This window comes from Gadus macrocephalus, chromosome 14 (assembly GCF_031168955.1).
Source record: "Gadus macrocephalus chromosome 14, ASM3116895v1".
NCBI classification, from domain to species: Eukaryota; Metazoa; Chordata; class Actinopteri; order Gadiformes; family Gadidae; genus Gadus; species Gadus macrocephalus.
The window spans coordinates 8,240,529-8,265,030 of NC_082395.1; the positions used below are offsets into that span (position 1 = coordinate 8,240,529).

General features: G+C 40.6%; 1 protein-coding gene and 1 long non-coding RNA gene across 4 annotated transcripts; one reads left to right on the forward strand and one right to left on the reverse strand.

Annotated features, from left to right (window-relative positions):
* Nucleotides 1-16,429: 16,429 nt before the first annotated feature.
* Nucleotides 16,430-24,469, reverse strand: hnf4b (hepatic nuclear factor 4, beta). Of its 3 annotated transcripts, none has more exons than XM_060071184.1 (10): nt 24,146-24,469; nt 22,435-22,591; nt 21,388-21,509; nt 20,133-20,242; nt 19,365-19,520; nt 19,069-19,156; nt 18,523-18,675; nt 17,529-17,786; nt 17,159-17,272; nt 16,430-16,747 (listed from the first exon to the last, which is right to left on the reverse strand). In XM_060071184.1, the coding sequence occupies exons 1-10, from the start codon at nt 24,162-24,164 to the stop codon at nt 16,641-16,643; spliced, it is 1,284 nt and encodes a 427-aa protein (XP_059927167.1). In that variant the 5' UTR covers nt 24,165-24,469; the 3' UTR covers nt 16,430-16,640. The 3 variants fall into 3 exon arrangements, with proteins under 3 accessions (XP_059927167.1, XP_059927165.1, XP_059927166.1); XM_060071182.1 differs by having other exon boundaries at nt 24,059-24,469; XM_060071183.1 differs by having other exon boundaries at nt 21,415-21,509; nt 24,059-24,468.
* Nucleotides 17,681-19,074, forward strand: LOC132471861 (uncharacterized). The gene is made up of 3 exons (XR_009528930.1): nt 17,681-17,806; nt 18,429-18,701; nt 18,784-19,074. It is a non-coding gene; the product is annotated as an uncharacterized LOC132471861 (long non-coding RNA).
* Nucleotides 24,470-24,502: the final 33 nt, after the last annotated feature.

Sequence of the window (24,502 nt, forward strand, 5' to 3'; positions counted from 1 at the left end):
CTCTAAACTTTCTGAAACTCTGAAAAACGAACCCTTTAAATTAAGCAACTGCATAGCTGTTTGCCATTGATATGTTGCACAATCTATGTGCATCCTATGATGTCCTGCTAACTATATGCAACTTCAAACAAACTAAGAAGCTGAATACTATGCCTGTTTTATCCTAAATAAATATCTATATGAAAATATTATAACTCTTATATGAAGTAATGACAAAAAGGCCATCTAGTGTAAACCATACCGCATATGCTGTCCAGCTGTTTTCGAGAGAGAACAGATGATTTTGGGTTGCAACCATCATATCATATCAGCACCAAAACAATATGCCAATAAGTCTCACTCAAACTAGCAGATTGCCTCTTTAACCCTGTTATATATCAAAATATGTCACATGAAAATATAAAAGCCTCTGCATGTTTTGTGCAAAACGGGAATGGAATGGAATGGAAAAACCCTATGCTGTGTGTGGACCTATTGGTTAGCGGTGTATATGTAGACTGAGACGCGGAGGAGTGTTTGTCCCACTAGAGCGTGTCTATGTAATCAGGTGGTTGGAGTGCTCCCTTTCTATAAATGCCAACAAAAACGTCTCTAGTGCAAGTCATTTGACTCTAACCTTAGCTCCCAATGTAACATGTATTGACCTTGGATCTAGGCCCATAACAAAGAGGGAGACCGCACATGAAGAATGGGTTAAATTAGAGGAATTGATTAAATAATCAAAATTCTAAGGCTCCAATTAGTGTGTGTAAGTTGGTATGTGAGTAGTATAGATGTGGGTTTAAAATGGCGTGGATGGAGTGTTATAAGATGGTTCCAGAAAGAAACAAACCCAAAATGGTACTGGAACCAACCATATAGAGCCAGCCCTGCAGCAAGAGAGAGAGAGAGAGAGAGAGAGTGTCAGGTTTTGGGCAAGCTATATATCGATTTTGGCCCAATGCGCCACATTAACCTGCTGCACTCCAACAGAAGCAACTCACACCCACCCCTTTTAGAGTAGGGGGCCTCGACTCCCTTTACTCAAGCAAAAAACAAAACAAAAATGGATCAATGACCAAAGAAAGATTTACTTTACATGACTTTCTTCTTTTAATGGGACAGAGGCTTCGGGGTAGGGCATCAGCAGGCAGGTTCTGTTTTCCGTAGTTATGACGAATGCCAAGGAAGTATGGCTCTAGAAAAAAGGCCCACCTCACCAGGAGCTGATTTTGGTTCTGTAAAGTCCGCAGATTAGCCAACAGATTACGCTCAGTGTATACAATTTGGGATTTGCCACTTAATTCACATCAAAATGTTGGAAAGACCAAACAAGGGCCAAGGCTTCCCTTTCAAACTCAGAATGTTTAACCTGGTATGAATTTAACTTTCTTGAGAATGTTGCCACTGGATGATCCATCCCAGCTGCATCAACTTGGGACAAGAAAGCTCCAGCCCCAATGCCCCTAACATCCACATGGAGGGTACAATTTTGGAAAAAGCCGTGGTGCTGCCAAACACTGTGGCCCTTCTGAACGACATTTAAACGGTTTCAAAGTCATACTGATAGCAAGGGGTACAGGTAAAGTTTGTACACTTCCCAAGCAATTCGGTCAAAAGGGTAACTACGGAAGGAAAGTTACAAAAGTATGTGTAATAAAAGCCAGTCATACCCAGATACCCCTTTATCTCTTTCCTGGACTGCGGTACAGGGAATTTAAGGACTCTATTGAGCCTACCTGTTGTGAGAGGCAGCAGAGAGAGAGGTCATGTTTCCCGAAGCTCCGCTAGGCATTGGAAAAAACTACTTAATTCATCGTTCAGTTCTACTTTATTTTATTTTATTTCATGATCATAATACTTAACAATATATAGTTTGTTTCCGTCGTCCTCCATCGCTCGATTCAACAATACACTTTGGCACTTTTTATGGCTCCCGGATCAGACCGCAGTAAAAGCCTTGGACTTTCCTATCGCCAACATGCCTCTGATATCTCAGAGACTGGGAAATGCACAGACTGCACCAATCTGCGACAGTCAGTGGCTTTATTTGAAACGAGACTAGCAGCATTAGAAAAATGCAAAGGACTTCTCCAGGATACAGTTCCGATGGGTGAGTTTGCTGAGCTAACTCAGACAAATACACAACAAGATGATCAAAGCTACATTGTATCCTTCCCGAAGCTGGACAAGAGAGAGACAGTTCCAGCTGCGTCTCACTGGCACAGAGTCGGCGCTAAGCCAAAACAACATACCAAACTGTGTCAACAAATTCACTCAACGCCAAATGCTAAGCTACCCAAAGCTAAAGTTGCATGTATCAGCCGGATTAGCCCGTCACTGAAGTTAACCCTGCCGCTGAAGAACCGGTTCCTGCCCCTTCAAGAGTCCACGAACGCGCCTGTCACCCATGCACCCCTGAGCCCCGAAATGCGTCTGGACAAACAGTGCGGACAGGGACCGACCATGAACCCGTCGCCAGAGAGGCGAGCTGTGCATGCGTCGGCCACCCGTGCACCCCTGAGCCCCAGGATGCGTCCGGACGGATGGTGCGGACAGAGACGGAACAAGAACCAGTCGCCATGGAGGCGAGCTGCGCATGCGTCGGCCACCCGTGCACTCCTGAGCCCCGAATTGTGTCCGGACGGACGGAGCGGACAGAGATGGAACAAGAACCAGTCGCCACGGAGGCGGGCTGCGCATGCGTCTGCCACCGCCACCTCAAGCCAACAAGGGCCCATCTCACAGAAAGCAGATGAACCAGACGCTCTGATTATAGGAGACTCAACCATCAAGGATATAACCGGTAAGAAGATCAAAACATGCTACTTCCCAGATGGGATGGTTAGTGATATCAACCAGAAACTCGTCACAATCATATTGGAAAACCCCAAAATCGCACAGATTATTGTGCATGCAGTACTTAATGATATTCGAAGAGAACAGTCAGAACTTCTGAAGAGGGATTACACTAACCCTATTGGATACACTGGACAAAATACACATTAAGTCATTCATCAGTGGACCCATACCAGCAGTCGACAGGGGAATAAACAGATTCAGTCGTCTACTTGTACTGAATACATGGCTTTCTAGAGTCTGCAATAAAAGAGGGAGGGGCTTTATTGACAATTTCAACTTATTCTGGGGGCGCAAAAAATCTTTTCAGAGCAGATGGCCTAAACCCAAACTGGGTAGGCTCAAAACTGTTAAGGGACAATCTTCTCTTCTCACTTTCCCACAAATCTCCATGGCCTGACACACAGGCCACAGTCAGAGCACAGGTTGAGAAGAAGCAAGACTACAGCCTCCCCAACACATCTACTCTGCCACTATCTGGCACACAGAAAGCAGACAGCCCAGCCCGCCCGACTGACATCGCTGATGCTGGCTTGGCGAGGAACGGCCACCCCCCTCCTCTGCATTCCCCCATCGATGATGACCTCCAGCCTCATCTCTCCCATAGCCACACCAACAACTCCAGCTACACTGTCTCCTCCCTTTGCGATTTTCCAGCTGAATTTAAGAAACTGGAATATGTTGGCATCAAACTTGCATCTGTGTCAATGATAGCATCGCCACGTCATGGCCACAGGCTGATAACACCCAAGCGGAGGGTGCCCCAGCCCCCCCCCCCCTGTACTGATAGTAGTCCTGAGTATTACTGAGACAAAAAAGGGTTCAGCCGTGGACACAGTATAAAGGAAGTTTCACATAATCTGCAGAACCCAAGGTTGCCTATGTCAAAACATGGCAACTTTTGCATTCATGCTTTAGCCACTAAGAGAGTAAACAAAGGGAAACTTGGACACACTGCTAACCTCACAAATCTCATACCTATTGCCTCCAAACCAAAATCAACCTTAAAGCCTATCAACAACACCATCAGGATGGCTCTACTTAATGTTAGGTCTCTTAATAACAAATAATTTTTAGTTAATGATTTTATTACCACTTCTAAACTGGATTTTATGTTTTTAACTGAAACATGGCTGGAACAAAATAACAGTGCAACCGTTCTGATAGAGACAGCTCCTCCCAACTATAACTTTTTTGATGCATGTAGATCTGGAAAAAGAGGCGGAGGGATTGCTGCTGTATTTAAAAATGTATTTCAGGGGAAACGGATGTTATTTGGTGATTTTCCATCTTTTGAATACCTTAGTGCTGTATTGAAATGCTCCCCCAGAGTTCTCCTATTAATTATTTACAGGCCACCCACATACTCTGCAAATTTTTTCGATGACTTCACAGAATTATTGTCTAGCATCTCCACATAATTTGACTGTCTAGTTATAACTGGTGACTTCAATTTTCATACTGATGATTTGTATGACAAGTGTGCAAAAAAACTTTTTACCATTTTGGACACATTTGGACTGTCTCAACATGTGAAAGAGGCTACTCATTGTAAGGGGCACACTATAGACCTGGTTATCACAAAGGGCCTCAATGTTTCTGATCTCTCGGTGACTGATCCTTCCTTGTCTGACCACTTTTGTGTTTTCTTTAACATATCTTTTATTCCTTACATAGTTACATCTTACATACAGACATCTTACATACAGACAAAATCAAATGCTGTCAAAAAACGGTATATGAATTAGAGATCGACCGATATATCGGTCGGCCGATATTATCGGCCGATATTCGCGGTTTTTACGTGTATCGTATCGGCCGATACGCGGCTGATTTTCGCCGATTTTTTTTATTTTTTACTTGTTCTACCTCACCTGTTTTTAATATTTGTTAAATATTGTTCATCTACTTGTTCTTACTTGTTCTACTTCACCTGTTTTTACTATTTGTTAAATATTGTTTTTTATATTGAAGTTCAATAAATGTTCCTTTAAAAAAATAAATAAAAAAAATCGGCTCAAGAAAATCGGTATCGGCGTATCGGCGTATCGGCTAAGGCTGAGGAAAAAATATCGGTATCGTATCGGCCCTAAAAAATCGGTATCGGTCGATCCCTAATATCAATGAAGATTCTTGTGTACTTTTTAAAAAGGCCATCTCCTTGCTACCACCTCTCAACCCAAAGCTTTGAAAACTGCAGTTATTAAACCCCTTTTAAAAAAGCGGAGCCTAGATGCCTCTATTATTAACAACTACAGACCAATATCAAATCTTCCCTTCATAAGTAAAATCATTGAGAAAGTTGTCTTCCAGCAACTTAATCACTTCCTGGCATCAACTGGTTGCTATGACACCTTCCAATCAGGATTTCGACCCCTGCACAGCACTGAGACCGCCCTTATTAAAGTTGTAAACGACATCCATTTTACCAGACTCTGGACAAAACCTCAATACTAATGCTACTTGACCTCAGTGCTGCATTCGACACTGTAGTCCATACAATACTTTTGGATAGGTTAGAAAACTGGGTGGGGCTGTCAGGCACAGTCTTATTTTGGTTCAGGTCCTACCTACAAAATAGGAACTACTTTGTAGGTAGATCATGCAAAATAACAATATTGACCATCATTGCTATGCTGATGACACGCAAATCTATGTATCGCTATCACCAAATGACTATTGGCCCATAGATCTGCTGTGCCAGTGCATTGAGCAAGTGAAAGACTGGATGTGCCGAAATTTCCTTCAACTAAATGAGGACAAAACAGAGATAATTGTATTTGGTTCTAAAACGGAAAGGCTTAAAGTAACACAACACCTTCACTCTCTGTCCCTGAAAACTTCAATAAAAGCCAGAAATCTAGAGGTTATCATGGATTCAGATTTACATTTCGATAGTCACATCAAATCAGTTACAAAATCTGCATATTATTACCTTAGAAATGTAGCAAGACTTAGAGGGCTCATGTTCACCGAAGACTTACAAAAACGTGTACATGCCTTTATCACTAGTAAGCTTGATTACTGCAATGGTCTCCTTACAGGTCTCCCAAAACAAACTCTGAGGAAGCTTCAGCTTGTTCAGAATGCTGTTGCTAGAGTTCTAACAAAGACCAAAAAATGTGAACATATTACACCATTTCTTAAAGGGGACATATTCTACCACCAGGTGTGAGTGTGATTAGCCTTACAAGTCGTTTAGAAAATCTGCCACATATGACATCATTAGTGGGTGTGTCCACCTAGATCTGTGTTGGATAGATGAGCAACGTTTACTTCAGTCCACTTGGTTGGCTGGTAGACTGATCTATCCAGCACAGATCTAGGTGGACATGCCCACTAATGATGTCATATGGGGCAGATTTTCGAAACGGCTTGTAAGGACTAATCACACTCACACTAGGGCTGGGATAAACGATTATTTTTTAAACGATTAATCTAGCGATTATTTTTTCGATGCATCGATTCATCTAACGATTCATTTTTTCAGTCCGATTCGATTTCGATTCGATTCTCGATTATCTCCCCATTAATTGACTAATAGCAATTTATACATGTTGATTTACATATCTGAATTCCTTAACATTTCAATACATGTTTATTGCCTTTAAATTCCAAAATAAAAGTGCAAAGTAATGCATTCTTAGAATTCTACGGTGCTCAGTCATCTGCAGCTGCTACCGGGTGACGCCTCTTCAGGTGCTGGTGAATTGCCGTGGTGCTAGAATGGAAAGTCATCTCCATTTTGCAAAGACGACATATCACGGAATCGTTTCATTTCACATTAAAGAATTCCCATACTTTAGAGGAACGAGTGCGTGGCGCCTTGCACTTATGAAAGTCTGAGGAGCCACTCGCGTTGCAACTACGCTCCGGCGTCGCCCATTTTTTTATTTATTTTTTTTTTTTTTTTTTTAATCGACGCACATTTTTCGCGTCGACGTAATTTATGCGTCGACGTCGTCGATTACGTCGACGCGTCGTCCCAGCCCTAACTCACACCTGGGGGTATAATATGTCCCCTTTAAATCGTTACATTGGCTTCCTGTAGGTCAGAGAATTGATTTTAAAATCATGTTGCTAACCTATAAATCCCTACATGGTTTTGGCCCAAAATATTTAACTGATATGCTTCCACTACATAAGCCTTCTACCACTAAGATCCTCTGAGACCAATCTGTTATTTAGAGAGTAAACACGAAACATGGGAAAGCAGGATTTAGTTACTATGCAACAAATAGCTGGAATCAACTCCCTGAGGATTTAAGACTTGCCCCATCTCTGAGCACCTTTAAAACAAGACTGAAGACTTTTATGTTTGCTTTAGCTTTCTGCAAAATCTTAAATACATTGCACTTTCTAAAAAGCTTTTCTAACTTTGCCTTTATTTTCTATTTTAATACTAAAATGCCCTTTTTAACTTTCTTTTTTACTCATTTCTTTGCATACGTTTTCTTTTACTTATCTATTTTATTTTATTGTATGACAATGTTTATATGTGAAGCACTTTGAGTCGGCCTTGTGTATGAAAAGTGCTATATCAATAAAGTTGCCTTGCCTTGCCTACCCAGTAAAATTTGTGAAATTAACTGGCATTCACTGGTTACGGTCCCCAAATATACCTGGTGCTCATCACAAGTGTCATTGTAAACCACAACGTAATTTTAGTAAGCCGCACAGCCTTCACCACCTTACAGGACCTTATCCATAAGACGTTGGAAAGTACAATCAAGGTCTTCTGGTTTGGTTATCCTTTAAGATGGCAGGTATGATATTGTTTACAATGGCAGAAACATCAAGCTTTAGACAAGGCCAAAAATCCAATCTCAAGATGCCATCTTATTCTTCACTCCTTAGCGTAAGCAGCCTCATTATGTGTGGCAGTGGTGTAGTGAGTAATGTTGTGGTGGGGGAATGCTATTGTCAAGACGTCATCACAAAGAATGTCCCGCGTGCGCACACACACCTACACACACACAAACACACAAGGCGAACACACACACGCACGGTGTACGTACACACACACACACGCACACGCACGCACACACGCAAGCGCAGACACACAAACACAGAGGTAAACTACTTGCTTACTTTGGCTGATGTATTACCGAAAACTAACACTGCTTAATTTAACCACACACAAATCATGCCAATACATGACAATAGTAGAAACACAGGAACTGATTTAGACCAGACGCATGCAGTCAAGTAAGTATGTCTAACTACAGGCCGCAGTAGCTCTAAGTTGAAGGGGGCGTCATATCATTGCCATTGCTTCTTATTCAACATCACTTAGATTGGTTTACTGTATTGTGGAGTGAGGATGAGCTGCTGTTCGTTTTTGAAAAATGTTTACGCATACATGGGCTATCTCCTGGCTTTTTGATTGATTGATTGATTCAATTTATTTCAGACATATCAAAAATACGAAACAAAATAAAAAGCATGATAATACAATAAACATGAATGATGTTTAAGTTATTTCACAAAAAAAAGAATACAAATTACATATATTGATATGATATGCCTGAAAAGGAGCAACTTATTTAAACCTACCCCTTTTCCACAGCTCAAAAAATATTATTTATTATATTAGCTTCTTGTGTTCCTTATAATCTCTGTACAATTTGCAATACTATATTTGATATTTGCAATTCATGCATATATACAACTTGATATACTATAATTTTTTAGAATTTATATATTTTATACAATGCATATATCTATATCTGTATCTATGCACATATATATATTTATACATTCATATCTATATCTATATATTTATATATCTATACCATCAATATATCTATACATATATATATTTATACAATCCATATATCTATATATATATATATATACAAATACTCAATTTGATGTACAATATTTACACTTTAAATATATACAATCCTTTTATATATATATATCTATAGATATATAGATATATTCTTTAATATATATTTATATATATAGATATTTTTTTCAATATATTTTCCTTCTTAAATCTCTCATCCCTGTACCTTTTGAAAATCATTGAACCTTTTTTTAAACTGGATAAGGTTTGGACATTCCTTTAGGTCCGTGCTCATACCATTCCACAGTTTTACACCACCAATTGAGATGCATTGACATTTTAAAGTCGTGCGGACAGCTTGGGTCTTAAAGTTTAACTGCTCCCTCAAATTATAACCCCCCCCCTCTGTCAAAAAAAGGTTTTTGAATGTTACCTGGTAGCAGTTTGTTTCTTGCTTTAAACATGATTTGTGCCAATTGATAGTCAACCAGGTCATTGAACTTTATGGTATGGGAATGTAAATACAGGAGGTTGATGTGATCATAATATCCTGCTTTATTGATTAATCTTATGGCTCATTTTTGAAGTGTGACTAGTGGTAGCAGTGATATTTTTTAAATGGTCCCCCAGACCTCCACACAGTTATTTAAATAAGGTAAGATTATTGAAGAGAATATGCAATGATTTTTGATCCAATATATGGTTTGCTTTACACAGGACTGAGATGCTTCGTGAGATTAGATTTAACATGTTTTATGTGAGGTTTCCAGCTGAGCTTGTGGTCTATTGTAACACCCAGGAATTTATTTACATACACTCTTTCAATATTAACACCATCTATCTTAACATTATTTATTATTCATTATTTAAATTAAAATTTCCAAACATGATTTTTGTTTTGGTTAGATTCAATGATAATTTATTTAAACCACCTTTTTAATTGGCTCATTTCAGATGTAATTAACTCCAGAAACTGCTGCAAGTCCTCTCCCGTGCAAAAAATATTTGTCATCTGCAAATAACACAAATTGTAAAATATTTGATGTTTTAGATATATCATTGATGAAGAGAATAAAAATAATTGGCCCCAACACTGACCCCTGGGGGACATCACAAGCAACGTCCAAACAAGATGACATGTATTCACCCATCTTCGCAAACTGTTGCCTGTTACGTAGATAGCTCCTCAGCCAGTTTAATACATCCCCCCTGGTACCATACCGTTCTAATTTATTGATTAATCTGTCGTGATTTCTGGTATCAAATGCCTTTTTGAGATCAATAAAAACACCAGCTGCATAATTATTTTGGTCTAGGAATCTTCCGATTTTTTCAACTATCTCAATGACGGCTAATGAAGTGGATCGGTTGAGTCTGAATCCATATTGGCTGTCAGTTAGGCAATTGTGCTTATGGATGAATTTGTTTAGTCTGGCAAGAGTTTTTCTAAGATTTTTGAAAATTGAGGAAGCAGTGAAACAGGCCTGGAGTTTGTGAAGTGGTGTTTGTCTCCATTTTTGTACAGTAATCTTTTTGCAATTTTAATTTTTCTTACATGTGACATATTTATTTTTTGTAATTTATTTACCAATTTTAAATGATAAGTTACAAGTGTGCGTAAGTGGTTTTGCAATTCCCTGTATGACATGTTTAACTATTGTCATGTCAATGTCATCATTGTCAGTAGAAGTTTATGAACAATCTCTATAATTTCACTCTCTTCCACTGCTGTTAGAAATATTGATTTTGGATTAATGTCTATGAAATCATAAATATTGTCATCAGATCTCGCAGAAACAGGGATTTTTTCAGCCAGTATTGGTCCAACATTTACAAAAGAATTTGAAGCCATTAACTGCATCATCAATATTATCAATAGTCATATCATTTTCAATAAAGTCATGTGGATAATTAACTTGTCTAGAACCATTTCCAATAACACTGTTTAATATTTCACTTTCACACCCTTCCCAGGGCGAATAATCTCAAAGAAATAGGTTAGTGAGCCAACATGTAGCGTGTTCCGCTACCAGTTTAGCCAGATTTATAGCCAATGGGGGAGAACCAACAGGAGCAACCCCTTCTAGGTCCTGCTTAACAGGTGTACCATTGGACTTATGCTTTGAAATAACTTTCACATTGATCTCCAACCCCTTAGCCAGAACAGCATCAGCCTCAAGTTTCTTTAACATTCCCCTTTTCAGAGGAGTCCTGGTTCCAACCCCAGTTTTAACTCAGTCCATGGCACGAGTTACTGCACTGGCTGTGAAACACAAAAAAACTCTGTCGCAAAAACTCTTCTACGTAGCTCCCCAAATGAGCATGGCGATGAAGTCTCAAGAAGAGATGGGGCAACACTTCTTTTTTTTTTTTTTCTAGAATTTCTTTCACCCTGTAACTGACAGAGGGTCTCACACCGCCACAACCTCCCCCTGCACCAAATCAGAGCACAAGTGAATTCTGTGCAAGGGAACATAATATTAGTCAAACAAATACTGCAGTACACTATCCCCAGTAGCAGGTCTGGTGTCTCCTAACACACAAACATAACGCTTGCCTGTTTTTCCTGCAATGGACACTTGACCTTTAGTAATAAAGGGCTGATAGTCATAGCAAGGGCTTGGGCTGTTTGGGTTAATGTCAGGCTTCCCATAACTACTTCCGTCATACATACGAGATGTGTATTAATGCCTGAACGTGGATGAATCGAGTTGCTTGGACACAAGGGTCTGCCAAACTACTTAGTTTGTTTGTCACTGCAATGCAACTCCCTGAACCTTTGGTGGCTAGCGTCCGGGTTAGTTTATAAGCTTTCAACACTGCCGTTTTTACTACATTATAAGCTGAAACATTAGCATCCAAGGCCAAAAATGCCTCCAGTGCTCACCCTTTCAGAAGACACTGTAACAGCAAACTACTGATTACTGCAATACATCACAGATGAAACCTGAAACTACACTCACTGCTGCCGGATTGTAGTTCAACCATGCTCAGGTGAATATACTCCTAGCCACAGGACAAGACAATTTATTCCACTAGCAGTGCAGAGCACATATCCCAACATCTCCTATCTAATAACTTAACTCCCTACCCAGAGAACATGAACAGGTATCTTTAAACAGGAGTAGTTGTGCAAATTCAAGTGTAGGCATCTCATACATTTAAACATGTTGGTAAAATAATGCTAGAGGAGAAAAAGAGAAGCTACACTTTGGGACCTGTGTGTGTGTATGTATATGTGTGTATATATATATATATATATATATATATATATATATATATATATATATATATGTGAGAAAGACCCAAACACCTCTCTTAAAGAGATATATCCCAACCTGCTACACATACAATAAACACATTTTACACAGAATCTACACACAACTTGCACACATCATATGATCCTTCTGATTTACTTGAATGAATTCCTATTTGTTGTGTGCTGGCGATCGATGGGTCAGCGCTTTCAAGGAGCCAACGTTATGTTCAATCAAAGCGCTATGGACAAACAGTGACTAGCACAGAAGTTGGGTTCAGATCAGGCAAACCATTCCAGCCATTCAAAGTCATGCAGGTCATTGCCAACGTGAGCATTGAAGTCTTGTAGGGGGAGCTTTTGCCAAGGTCGCACCCACCTTCAGCAACATGGCAAAATTCACTGTACTGCTGTTGCATATGTAAAAAGAAAAGTGCACAGATATCTCAGCCTATCCCTTTAATTTAATTTCAACAGACCTGCTGAAAGCATATTACCTCACTGGTGGGGATGAAGCCAACGCTTTTAAGCCTACGTGACATTTACTCAAATTTGTATCTAATGATATCAAAAGCCGTTGCTTACAAATTCCCCTCCATTCCATATTCCTCTCACCCTTAAACTAGTAAATAGTAAGTAAATCTCTCGAAGGATTGTAGGCATGCAGTCGATCAGAATCGACTGAATGGTCAGCATGACTCCTTCCCCTGCACCGTGTCTACCGGGTAAGGGATGTGTAATAGTCTGGGAGTTTTATAACCTATTATAATGCGGTTTGGATATGGAGAAGGATTATGACAGTGAAGGAGTATGGGACACCAGGCGGCTGTTTACAGCCATCTGATGACTCCTACTGTAGAGTTGTGTAAACTCTGCATGAACCTCAACACCTTTCAGTCTGTGATGAATAAGCCTGATCTATCTCAGACTCTAAGATAGAGTCTTAGAGTCCATCTTAGAGTACCTCCACACTACATATTTATCTTATTAGTATATTTATTTAAATGTGGACCTTTTTACTCTGTGGACTGTTTTACTATGTGTTTAGTATTTTGTGCTATTTTTATTAAAAAAATCATTGACTGAGTGAACCATTCCAAGAATTCCAACTTGAACTATTGTCTCCCTTGACAGTGTTGTGAATAGACCATTTAAGGGGCAACATCTTCACCCAGCTTTCTTTATCTTAGAGGCACACTAGAGGGCACCTTACACAGGGCATTCTATCCTAGGGGCACTGCAGGGGGCCCTTTACGGAGCTTTCTCTACCCTAGAGGCACTTTAGAGGGAACAAGGTTGTCGTTCCCCTGTGCATGCCACTGCAACCCTGCGTGTTGCCTTATTCATATCTATAAGACTATAACAAAGGGTTGTCAAGGTTTGAGTACAGACCTGTGTGGTTTAAGAGGGTTATCTCATTATCTACCTGCGTCATCACAGTGTCCATCAGTGCAATCAGCAACAGTTTGTAGTTTCAGGTGGGTGATCTCTGATGGTAAAGAGATAGCTGAGAAATAGTCAAAACAACAACAAAGGGTTTGAGAAGAGCCGGCTGAGGTGGTGTACATCAGTCACCACTTTCAAAGGCATTTACAACATTGTTAACCCTTTCATAGCCAGAAAAGGAAACATCTTTGTAGTAATAGGTGGGAGGTCTCTCTCAGAGATGGACACGGCTCACCACTGCAGATCCTTTACCCCACTATGTTGAGGTTTTGCAAGAGACACATCTTGTCTTTCCAGCCATCACAGGAAAGCAGTTTCCTCGACAGACTCTTGGATACCAACTTGGTCTTTGTGGATACATCTGTTTTTTCTGGCTTCAAAATGGGGACTCCTCCTATTTGACTTTCTCTCATCTTTCTCTTTTTTTTTCTCTGCCTAATCTTTGTTCTGCCTGTCATTCTTTCCAAGGGTAGGATAATAACAATCCTCTACTTTTGACTCCAAAATGTTGTTGTTTGGTGTGGGCTGTGGAGTTTCCCCGTTCAGTCTCACTGATTAGAAAATGGGGCACATCACAGAAGTGCCTTTCATTTCTAAGAAACTTCTTAGATGACTGTTTTGGAATTATTTTTGCTACACAATATGTTTTGCTGTACTATGGCCAATCTAATTATATCAAAAACATAAAGCTCTTGTGCATGTACAAATGACGCATAGAAACAAAATGTCCCTCCATTTGAAATGGGTACAGCCAAACTTGAAGCTGTGTATTAATCATATTCCAACATATTCTAAAAAAGAGCATGTTAGTGTAAACCACAATAAGGGGTTCTCAATGCTCGCCTTTTAAACACGATGCAGGAGTATTACACAGTATTACGGCCTGTTGATCCAGGCCAGCCTTTATAGTCTTTACAGACCATATAGGCTGTAAAGACAAGACATGTTTTATCAATATCAGAGGGGTATAGTGGGAGAGTAGGGAGGATAATGATGAAATTGACCTGCTCTGTCGAATGGAGAACTGACATAGAAAACTAATGAGAAGAAAAATAATGTGTGAAAACTCACTCACTCACTCACTCACTCACTCACTCACTCACTCACTCACTCACTCACTCACTCACTCACTCACTCACTCTCACACACAAACACAATCAGAAGGGCCAAAGCTTTTTCTTTGAGTGAAGAATATTGATAATAGCAACCGATAACAGAGGCTTTCCAGATAGCATTCCTGGAGATCGACTCTCCGCAGCAACATGTGGAGAAGGATACCAGCTGCTGACAGTAAGCACTTACTCCAGCAGCACGCATCCTTGTAATGACAGACGGTTCAATATGCTGCCAACAAAACATTACAGCTGTCACTGAAGGAAATGGCATGATAATGCTCTGAACCTCTCAACAATGACCACCAAAGGAACCTGAGAATGGGTTCCCCTTTGGGTCCAGCACTCAAAAGTCTGCTCTAAAAATAAATGGATATGTGGATAAATTGTTGAGGGGTGGGAGTCATTGACTGACATGGTGACTTAGTGATCAATTTTTTCATCCATCTCTGTGTATTATTTTATCCTCTATCATGACACCTACTTGATCGTTTGCTATGAGCTCGGTATGATGTTGTATGAAATAAGAAGTTATTTGATGACACCAACCTTCCAGAGAATGAATTTAATACATTTAATAGTAGTGTGACCAAAAAGTAAAAAAGTAGAAAGCAAAAAATGGTCCTTAGCTCTGTGCTCGATTGCCAGTGAGCTTTTTGCCCAAGTAGCTTCAATCAGAATCAGAAGAACCATCAGGATAAGAAGAACTATTACATCAATGTTATATAACTGATGACAATATAACTGACCTTCCACTGAAGGATTTTTACAAAATTAACCAACCGACCCTTGCATGATCTTTGATGGTGATTAGGCTCTCTTTGTATGCCTCCGGATCTAATAAAATAATTTGAGGAACAGACTAATTAGCAGTCAAAACACTATTATGTGTAATGCTGTGGATATGGTTTCTATCAGCTTCAGGGGAGCACAGAATTCTACCCCATGTTCTGTTTTTGTATGTATCCGGTATATCGGGTGTGATAATAAACACGTGGAGAGAAGGAGAAAGGGCGAGAGGGAGAGCGGGGGAGAGGGGGAGATCTTCTCATCGTTCAGAGCACCCCTTTTTTTTTTTTAACGAGCTGAGTCATGGAGAACCTGAAGTTCTCTCTTGTGTTGGTACCTCAAACCTCAAACAACTGACTGATTTGCTAAGCGTTACTAATTAACCCTATAGGATATTGGCTGTACCATAGAGGCTGTAAAAACGTCCTGTTTCCCACTGTCGGAGGGAGATAGAGGGAGAGGATATCGAAATTAAATAACCAGAAATCCTACGAATAGACCTACATGGTGGCCTGATGGGGCCTTGTAAAGATGTATTTATTTCTAATTGATTATAAAAGATTGATGCAATATCTTCTAAAAATATATGAGCGATACTATTGAGCTAATTGAAAATAGATACATTTTAAAACACAACATCAATTAGTTTTCCTCGGTTCAAAATTAGGCCTACTTGATTATGCGACTAGGCGCCACAGTGGAACTGCGTTATATACGGGCTTTATGCGCCATCTGCTGGTGATATGCCCGCTTGTTCTGAAACAAAATGTCTTCACATGTTATATAAAATTCAAACTTAAATAAGTTAATACAAATGAAATAAAAATAATCAAACATTTGGCCATTAAATGGGATATAAATAAAAATGTAAAAAACTGAAAACAATTTATTTAACAGCGAATTATTAAAATGGTGTAACCCAGAGGTGTAGATTACAAGAAGATCCACACACCTGCTACCTCTCACATTGTTTGCCTTCTAAATTGACTGAACGTTTTTTTAACCCGTATGTTTTAAATATAGTTATTTGGTAGACGATGCATTAAGCCCATTTAGAGACGTTTCATTGCATACTTTTTGAACTTTTATCACTAAAATAGGAAAGTTGGTGAGAACAGAAAACCCCCCAAAATATTGTTGCACGTTGTGTAACGTTATAAGATACACAAAATGTACCCATAAGAAAATAACACCATATTAATTGAATTTCGATTTTATTCATTATTATTTGATGTTGATGTGTTATTTTAATGATAAAAACATCATGAGGTTCTCCAACAGTGCTAAAGTAAGGACACGTATGGCACTTTGAGTGGATGTCTTTTGTGTGTTGTGAATGCTAATGCATGTCTCTCGGGGTTCACTTCAACGACCGAGCCTACAGCTCCGCTTCTGGTTGCTTGAGGGACTACCTAAAGGCAGGTATGACGGGTGACATGTCTTGGGAAGCTAGTGTGCCGTGTCTGTATTCCTCGGTGCCAGTCTGTGTGGGCAACAGAGGGGCCTCTTGGAGATCTGTTGAAGATCGAGACAGACAAAACGGTATCACCACCAGCATTTTAACAGATATGGGGCCGCCTACCTATCAACGAAACGTAAAATGCTGCATTAAGAAAAAACATAAGAGACTATCATATGAATGCACTGTTATATTTGGACTATTGTGGTATTTCCGGATTTCTTTAGATCATCTATTTTAGAATAGGTCAAGAGGAAATGAAGCGACAGTGTACAATGGGTTTAGTAAATTCCTATGTGTTGCATAGCATTAGCTAAGAAAAAAAATGCTTACTTCAATATTGAATCTTCACCATGGTGCTGATGTTTTATATAATTCACTACAGACTAGTAGACAATCATACAATCACACAGGACGGTTTCATCACTTCTTTTTTCGAAGAAGATATGCGATTATTTGCTCCTTACATGAGGGTCTTGGAAGTATGACTGAGGTTAAGTGGCTCGGCAAAGATCTGTGTCCATACAAGTGGTCTGGGGTCAAGTTGCTGTCAGAAGGCATTGGCATAGATGGGAAAGACCCTGGGGAAAGTCAGAGTGTACAAGTCATTTTGGTTACTCGTCTCTTTCCACACTTCAATCAGGTCACTCTCTCTGGTGAAGATTTATAAATATCATATCTGATAGTTAAAGGCCTAAAGGCAGCATAACACCACAGTCCCTTTATGTTTAAATACACTTGTACACCATGTATAAAATCAAAAATCTCTTGTGTTTCAGAGTCACGCTTATTTGGCATTGGCACGAGCCAAATACACATTGAGTACTCAGTACTGACCCAGGCTGGATCCCTGCTGGGCTGTGGCTCTCTCCCCCAGAAGCATCTCCAGCAGCAGACTGTCCACACTGGCCTCCCCAAGAAGTCTGGCCAGGTGGAGGTCCTCCACCATCTGCCAGGCTACACTCTGCAGTGCAGGCAATGTCAGCAGAAGCTCCCCAAAGCGCCCCCTCTGCCCGCTAGTCACCTCCTCCAGCAACACGTGTGCCTGGAAACGCAGATGGCGGACTGTCTGAGGGCACCCCAAACCCAGGCAGTCTGTCAGAAGAAAAAACAAGGTTAGAAGAAGAAAGACTTTTAGAATGCTAGTGCTTTGGCTCTTCCTGATTGACTTCCAGCTAACAATGGATGTCTCAGGATATCTGAGGTCTTGATGCTCAAAACTTTGTGAGATTTTTCCAGACCTACTTTAAGCTGCAAGTTTATGTTTGAGCTAGACCTACCAAAATAGCCTGAACGGAAGCAAGCCAATGTGTCCGGTCTTTATTGGAATGTTTTTGAGTTAACTTATGCAAATCTTTGCGACACTGAATGCAAAATTAATAAATAGAATAAGGCTACTGTAACCTTCAGTTGTCTCTCCTACATCATCAGTACTGGCCTTCCAACCTCCCATCATCAAACCCGAAAAATAAACTACCTACCTTGTGTTTATCCTTATTGCCTTTTCATGTCTAACTACAGCAGGCACATGCACAATGCATACTTCAACATTGACGTTGAATTAAATCCAATGTTTTATCATTATCTAATGTCAGTTTAGCTGTTCAATTTTTCAAATCCATTTGATCTTGTTGTATAAGCAAATTGCTAGGCTCAAAGGACATGCAGGAGTTTATCTGCCAGAAAAACCATAACAGCCCAACATTAATATGTTCTCATCTACCATTGTGAAACCAGGTCGTCTGGACGGACTGGAAGAATGAGGCTAAATGTTCCTGGCAATATCCGTGTTTGTGTCTGCAAAGCACAGATGAGGTGTTGAGGGACTGACCTGGAGCGAAGAAGACAATGGTCCTGAGGCAGGTAAATTCTTTGTCAGTGATGTCGAGCTCTCTCAGAGGTTTAACCAGCTCCTTGTGAATACGGAAAGCCACTCTGGACACCTCCATCTCAGCACCTTGTACTGGAATAACAAAGTCATTTCCTGCACAAGAAAAAATATGTGTTTAGGTAGATAGATAGATAGATAGATATATACTTTATTACTTAGTAATTACTATTACTATGCAATTAGTATTACTTATTATACTAGGTAAAACTACAGATAACTTTCATTTGTCTGCATGAATTGGTCATTTGTGCTACGATATTAGTCAGACTACATTAAGGCCTAGCAGAATTTAAGAGATATACATATGTTTTTCTCCTGAAACCCTGATGAAATGTAATTGGCTAAACTACTGCAATTGGATGGGAGAGGGATATTTTTTTTCCCATAAATTTAAAGAAACCTTATCAAAAACCTAAGAATATTTCATTTCCAGGATTGAGCTTTTTCCACTGAATTAAATTGTTAAGGGTAAAAGGCACATCTAACCCAAAAGAATGCGGTCATTGTAAGGTAAGGAGCGCCTTGCCACTCCGAGGATAAGATGTTCTGCAGAGTGGGCTCGTAACAGGGCTACCTGCACAAACACAGAGACACAGTTAGTTCACGTTTAGCTCAGAAGGGTAGTCATGCAAAGGCAGACAGGTAGTCATGCAAAACGTCGCCCACCACTGAAAAATGTACACAAGTAGGTCCACCAAGGTAAATACACATGACTTTTGTCTTATAGTTTGTACACCATGTGTAAATTCGTAAGCTGTGATTTGGGCCGTTGGCATCCATACCCTGTCATCTATTGGCAGACAGCAAAATTCAGGGATGCGCTTTGCCCATTCCACCAGCAGAAGGAGTTGCTGCTTCATGGAGTCAAACACGTCGCCGACGCAGGCTATCTTCTTGGTGCTGATGTCATAACTCTCTGGCGAGAGCAGGGTTAGGAACTAAGGGTGGCAAATCATAATGAAGGATTTTGTGTTTGTGTGTGTGTGTGATGAAGAAGGAATGGGAATCATGTTGCATCAGTAGGTGTGGAAAGCCCTTGCGGTAGCCCCCACCATACTACTTACAAAGTAGTATGGTGGCCTTGGCTCATCACTAACATCAGGATATAATATAAGTAATCCAAGATGGAAAATCCTCCTGCTTCATTAAGTGGTCTGTTTGTCAATCATCCAATTCATTTCTGTTCATTCTTTCCACAAGAAACAGAGTGCTATCTGGTTGTTATTATGCATTTGAAGGTAATTGGACGTTGGCACACAATCCCAGACCTATAGCACTGCAATTAAATAGTCTATGATTAGATGGGGTCCCTGGGCAATTTGGTCGTTTCTAAGGAGTAACTGAATCTAGCCTACAGCTCGGATCTCCAGGGAGGTGAATAAATGCCTATTGAATGTGCATTATTTTATCCCTACCATTGCTGTCCTCTTTCTGCTTGTTTTATAATGAAAAAGACCAGGTTGTGTGGGGAAATGTAATAATTGAGTTGATTTCTGGTGTGTTGTATCAGTAAGTAAGCAGAGTGTAAGAGAGGTGTACCGTCTAGTTACCTGATGCACACAGGCCTCTGCCTGAAGCAGAACATTGATGGACAGAGTGCCCACTGCTACCTGACCCTCGGCTCTATGGCTACTGATGCGGTCGCGTTCATTCTGCACGGCTGAGGAGCAAAAAAGGGATTTAGTAACCATACCAACAGCCTCAAATGAACTGAAATCTCTCGTCTAACAACACTGTTGCCTTTAATTCCTCCTAGTCATTAACTGTGTGAGAAACATGCTGGACAGAAAAGGCATTCACATGTTGCCAACCTCTTAACGAGTGGTTATTAGGAGGGCAACCAGATGGGCTCGGCCTAGTTCCAATAGGCCTCACCAAGGTTGACAACAAGACCCCTGCCTCCAAGCAATCAGTCATCAGAGCTGCCTGCTCGGCAACCAATCTGCCTATCAGGGGCCTATTCATGGTGCTGGCGTATGAGATAGAGACCTGCCTGGCCTACCATAATGACATAGCTCTATGTTACAGTGTCACAGATGATTCTTCTACGGACCATCAGTTAAGAGATGGATTGGAGTCATCTGAGCCATCTGAAAGACTAGCCTCTTCCTACTTTTTCAGCACCCTGTATGCCTTTATCTTGACAATCAAATAGTGTTTCTCCTTTAGACAAATAATATTATACACATCAATCGTACATGCAATAATTTTACATGCTGATATTTCTGTAGCACTATAAAACCTATGTAATGGCATTAAATGTGCAAAAGATGAATACTTTTTCGAAATGGTGGGCAGTGGGAGATGGTATATTTCCCTTGTTTAACAAAGATATACTTCAAGAAAAGTGATTGAAATGTTTAGATCAGTAGTATGTTGACATTTCACTGGTGCCGAAAAGCGTAGGTCATTGTTCTTTAAACACTCACCTATAGTACCCTTTGAACAAATTTTTCTATTGAAGGGATGTATCATAACTTTGTTTCATGTACCATACTCCTGTATTGGGATATGGAGAATGAAATCTCTGCACTGAAGCTACTGAGCAAATATTTGGCCGTACAAAGGCATGTTAATTATTCATGAGAGGAGCCCAGTCATGGCCCCTCGAATCCCCATCTCTTTCCTCGACTTATCTATGGCAGCTAATGGCGCGCACACACACACACACGAACACACGAACACACACACACCATTATTGACCTTGGCATGCACTTTAGGTAGAAACTGCAGCTGTATGCTCATGCTTTTAACCGTATGTTGATACCCTATTAGAATGGATGTATGTAACTTTGGCAAGCATACCTTTTGTAAGGGTTATGGTTCTCTCACCTTCCTTTCTCATCCCAGCTCTGAAACATTTGCGCAACCTGCAGGAGCGGCATTGGTTTCTTTTGTCTTTGTCCACAATGCATTGCCTGCTAAACCTGAGAAGGAAAGGTAGAGACGATGAGAAACTGCACTCTCGGGCAAAGAAAAGGCTTTTGATTTGTCCTTTCGGGGGCCGACGGAGACTTTCTGAGAAGTTGCCGTGTTGTTTGAAAGAAGTCTGCTAGGCTGTTGTTGACAATGGACATGCCGCGGCAGACAACCACTCAGACAGAGGTGTACACTTTTCACTGTCACATACGATACGTCAATCCCCCTCCAAGGGAAGAAGGCCCTCCACCGCTATATCTCACCATTGATTTTCAGTCCATTGTTATTGAAGATAGGTTATTGCATTCATGCCTGGACAGAGTCCGGTATCTATGCCAGTCAACATGTTTTTTATCTTCCTCAAACAGGATACATCTCACTCTGCAAAGGATTCAATTACTCCCATGGAAGGCATAAATCATCGTGTATTACTTGATTTCTTTGTGACACTAATTCCAATGCTTGATTTGCAAAGCAGTGAGAGTAATGCGTGTCAAGGAAAAATGATTAGGTCTAATACATGCTTATGAAGGTACGTTCAGCTAAGCCTTCTGTAGTGTAGAGAGGATGTGTGTTTCTATCCAAAAACGTATTTCAAGGGAGGTTATGCTAACATGACCATTGGAGTGGAACAAGAGTGAATCTGAGCAATGAGTGAGGGTCCACATGCTGATGAGGGGCCTTGGAGCCCTCTTGGCTATGTGTAGGGAAGTATGATATGATCACATGGGCTGCTTACGTGCATGTGATCATTAGGTAGCGTTACATAGGAGATGACTCTGCAGAACGCACTGTAAAATGTATGAAGATGTAAATGTGCAGCCCCCCTCTAATGTAATTCCTCCATGATCAATCAATCCATATACATTTTTTAAACACAGTAACACCACTCCTATCGGGGTTTACTATGTGTTGTCTTTTGATGGTTCTCACCTGCAAGTGTAGCTCTGATTTTTGCGGATACTCCTCCTGAAGAAACCCTTGCAGCCGTCACAGCTGGACGCGCCATAGTGTTTGCCGGTGGCCCGGTCTGCACATATGGAGCACAGGATGGCACTGCTATCAGCAGATGCTGCCCCCACTGTTGCCTCTGTTAATTAAAACATAATGGATGTCAGTTCCTCTAGGGCTTTGCAGCACAGTGCTCTATGTACACTCTCTTTGCGGGGGGGGGGGGGGGGGGGGGGGCATGATTAACTGATTGGTTGTAGGTCTTTCAATTTTTGTCCTGACAAATCAGTGGGATTTCCCGTTGGTTGAAACAGAACTATTTGTATGGCCGCATGTTTCCATGTGTTGATGGACTCATGGATGTAATGCTTTGATTTAATTGACAATTGGTAACTTGCATTCAGAGTGCAAATATGTGCAGTGTTAAATTAGTTAGGCAACTAGTTAGCATCAGGCCAGATCAGCACCAGTGATAGCAGGGAAAAGAGGGCTTTGTTATGTGGAGCTGCCCAAAGCTTAGGCATCTGGGGAGAGCTGCTACTTATTACCACAGAGAAAGGGGAAACTCCCCTTTTAATTAAAACTGATGTACAGCAATTGGCAGGCCAAAGTCCACACGCTTTTCCACTATAAGGAGCAATGCTTCCATTTCGTTCTGTGTTTCCCTCGGTTGTATTCCTTCAGTATTTGATTACTGCAGCATTGTCTGTGCTAAAATTGCTGTTCATCAAATACACTCTATCTTGATTTTTTGTTTCTTTGCTTGTATCCCTGGACACTGGCCCGAGGCAGTATTGTATGTAAATCACATGCTTAGTTTCTGTAGGCAGAGCAGCCAGGGATTACATTTTAACAATGGGAAGGCTTTCAACGGTCAAAGATCAGTTCGATTGAATTAAGAGATTAGAGTACATATGCCTTCCGCTTAGCTGCATTTGTAGAGTATTCTGCTGGTTGAGCATCCCTATTTAATGTTCAAAGGAGAAGGACTGATTCAGCACAGCAGAATGCAAATGATGATTTACTAGATTAGGTGGAAAAAAATCGAACGACCATGTATACCAACAAGCCTTGTATGTTCATGTCTTTCATCATGTAATCTTTGCGGATAGTGTACCTGTTTTATTGAATGAGGTCCTCCTAACACATTTTTCTTTGCAAAGGTCTTTGAAGCAATAGCAAATAAGAAACCGAAACCGAAACATATACCAGATCATTAAAATTACAGACCAGGATCTAACGTTTACAGTTATGTGGCCTGTACATTGCGACGTCACATTAAAATGACTCCATTTTGGAAGCAAAGTCATCAGGTGGGTTTTATGCGGAGACATTTTTTGAAACGGCCACAGTGTCTCTCATACAAACGTGGCAAAACTATGTTTTTATTAGACTGGGGTACGGCATATTTACATTGATTGAGGATTTTGTAGTACTTCAACTCTCTTGAATCCTCTTAATATGGCGAAGTACAACAAAATATCCCATGATGCATTCAGATTTGCAAGCCCCATAAACAGTATTATCATATAATTGTTTTGTTTTACACTTACAAATAAACATTTGCTGACACATTGCAGTAGATGAGTTCAACACATAATCATACCTGTTATATTTACATGCACAGGTAATTCTCTTGTGTTGTCAAATCCCACCATGGCCAAGGACTGGGCGAAGGCAGCGCTATACTCACTGCAGTCCAGGTTTAGCATAGTCCTGTTCAACCTTATGGCTCTAAGGCACACTCACACTCTTCTACTACGTCAGCCCGAATAACAGCCTCAATGTGACACCCCCTGCCCTTCTTGTTTTTGTAGTGTCCTCTCGGTCTGGTCAGAGCATGATAACATCTGCTATTCTGACCCCATCATCTGTGTGACAATGCCTTGTGGTGGCTTGATTAGGGTCCTGCTGGAGTCGTCAACAAGGAGCTGTTTGGTGTGCTTAACCTTAAGAATGAAACTTTGAAGAAGCAAGAGGGTAACTTTGATTGGGTGCCTGGTGTCTGCTGGCGGGTACCTTAATAAAAGGGAGGGTTCAGAGACATTTC

What these genes read in the sequence shown, in the direction of transcription:
- hnf4b (XM_060071182.1), bottom strand. Translation starts at nt 24,164, where the DNA reads ATGCTAAACCTGGACTGCAGTGAGTATAGCGCTGCCTTCGCCCAGTCC. An exon ending in TGTGCATGTAAATATAACAG is followed by an intron (nt 22,592 to 24,058) that starts GTATGATTATGT and finishes TTTAATTAACAG; the next exon opens with AGGCAACAGTGGGGGCAGCA. An exon ending in CCAGCAGGGATCCAGCCTGG is followed by an intron (nt 17,273 to 17,528) that starts GTCAGTACTGAG and finishes GACTTTCCCCAG; the next exon opens with GGTCTTTCCCATCTATGCCA.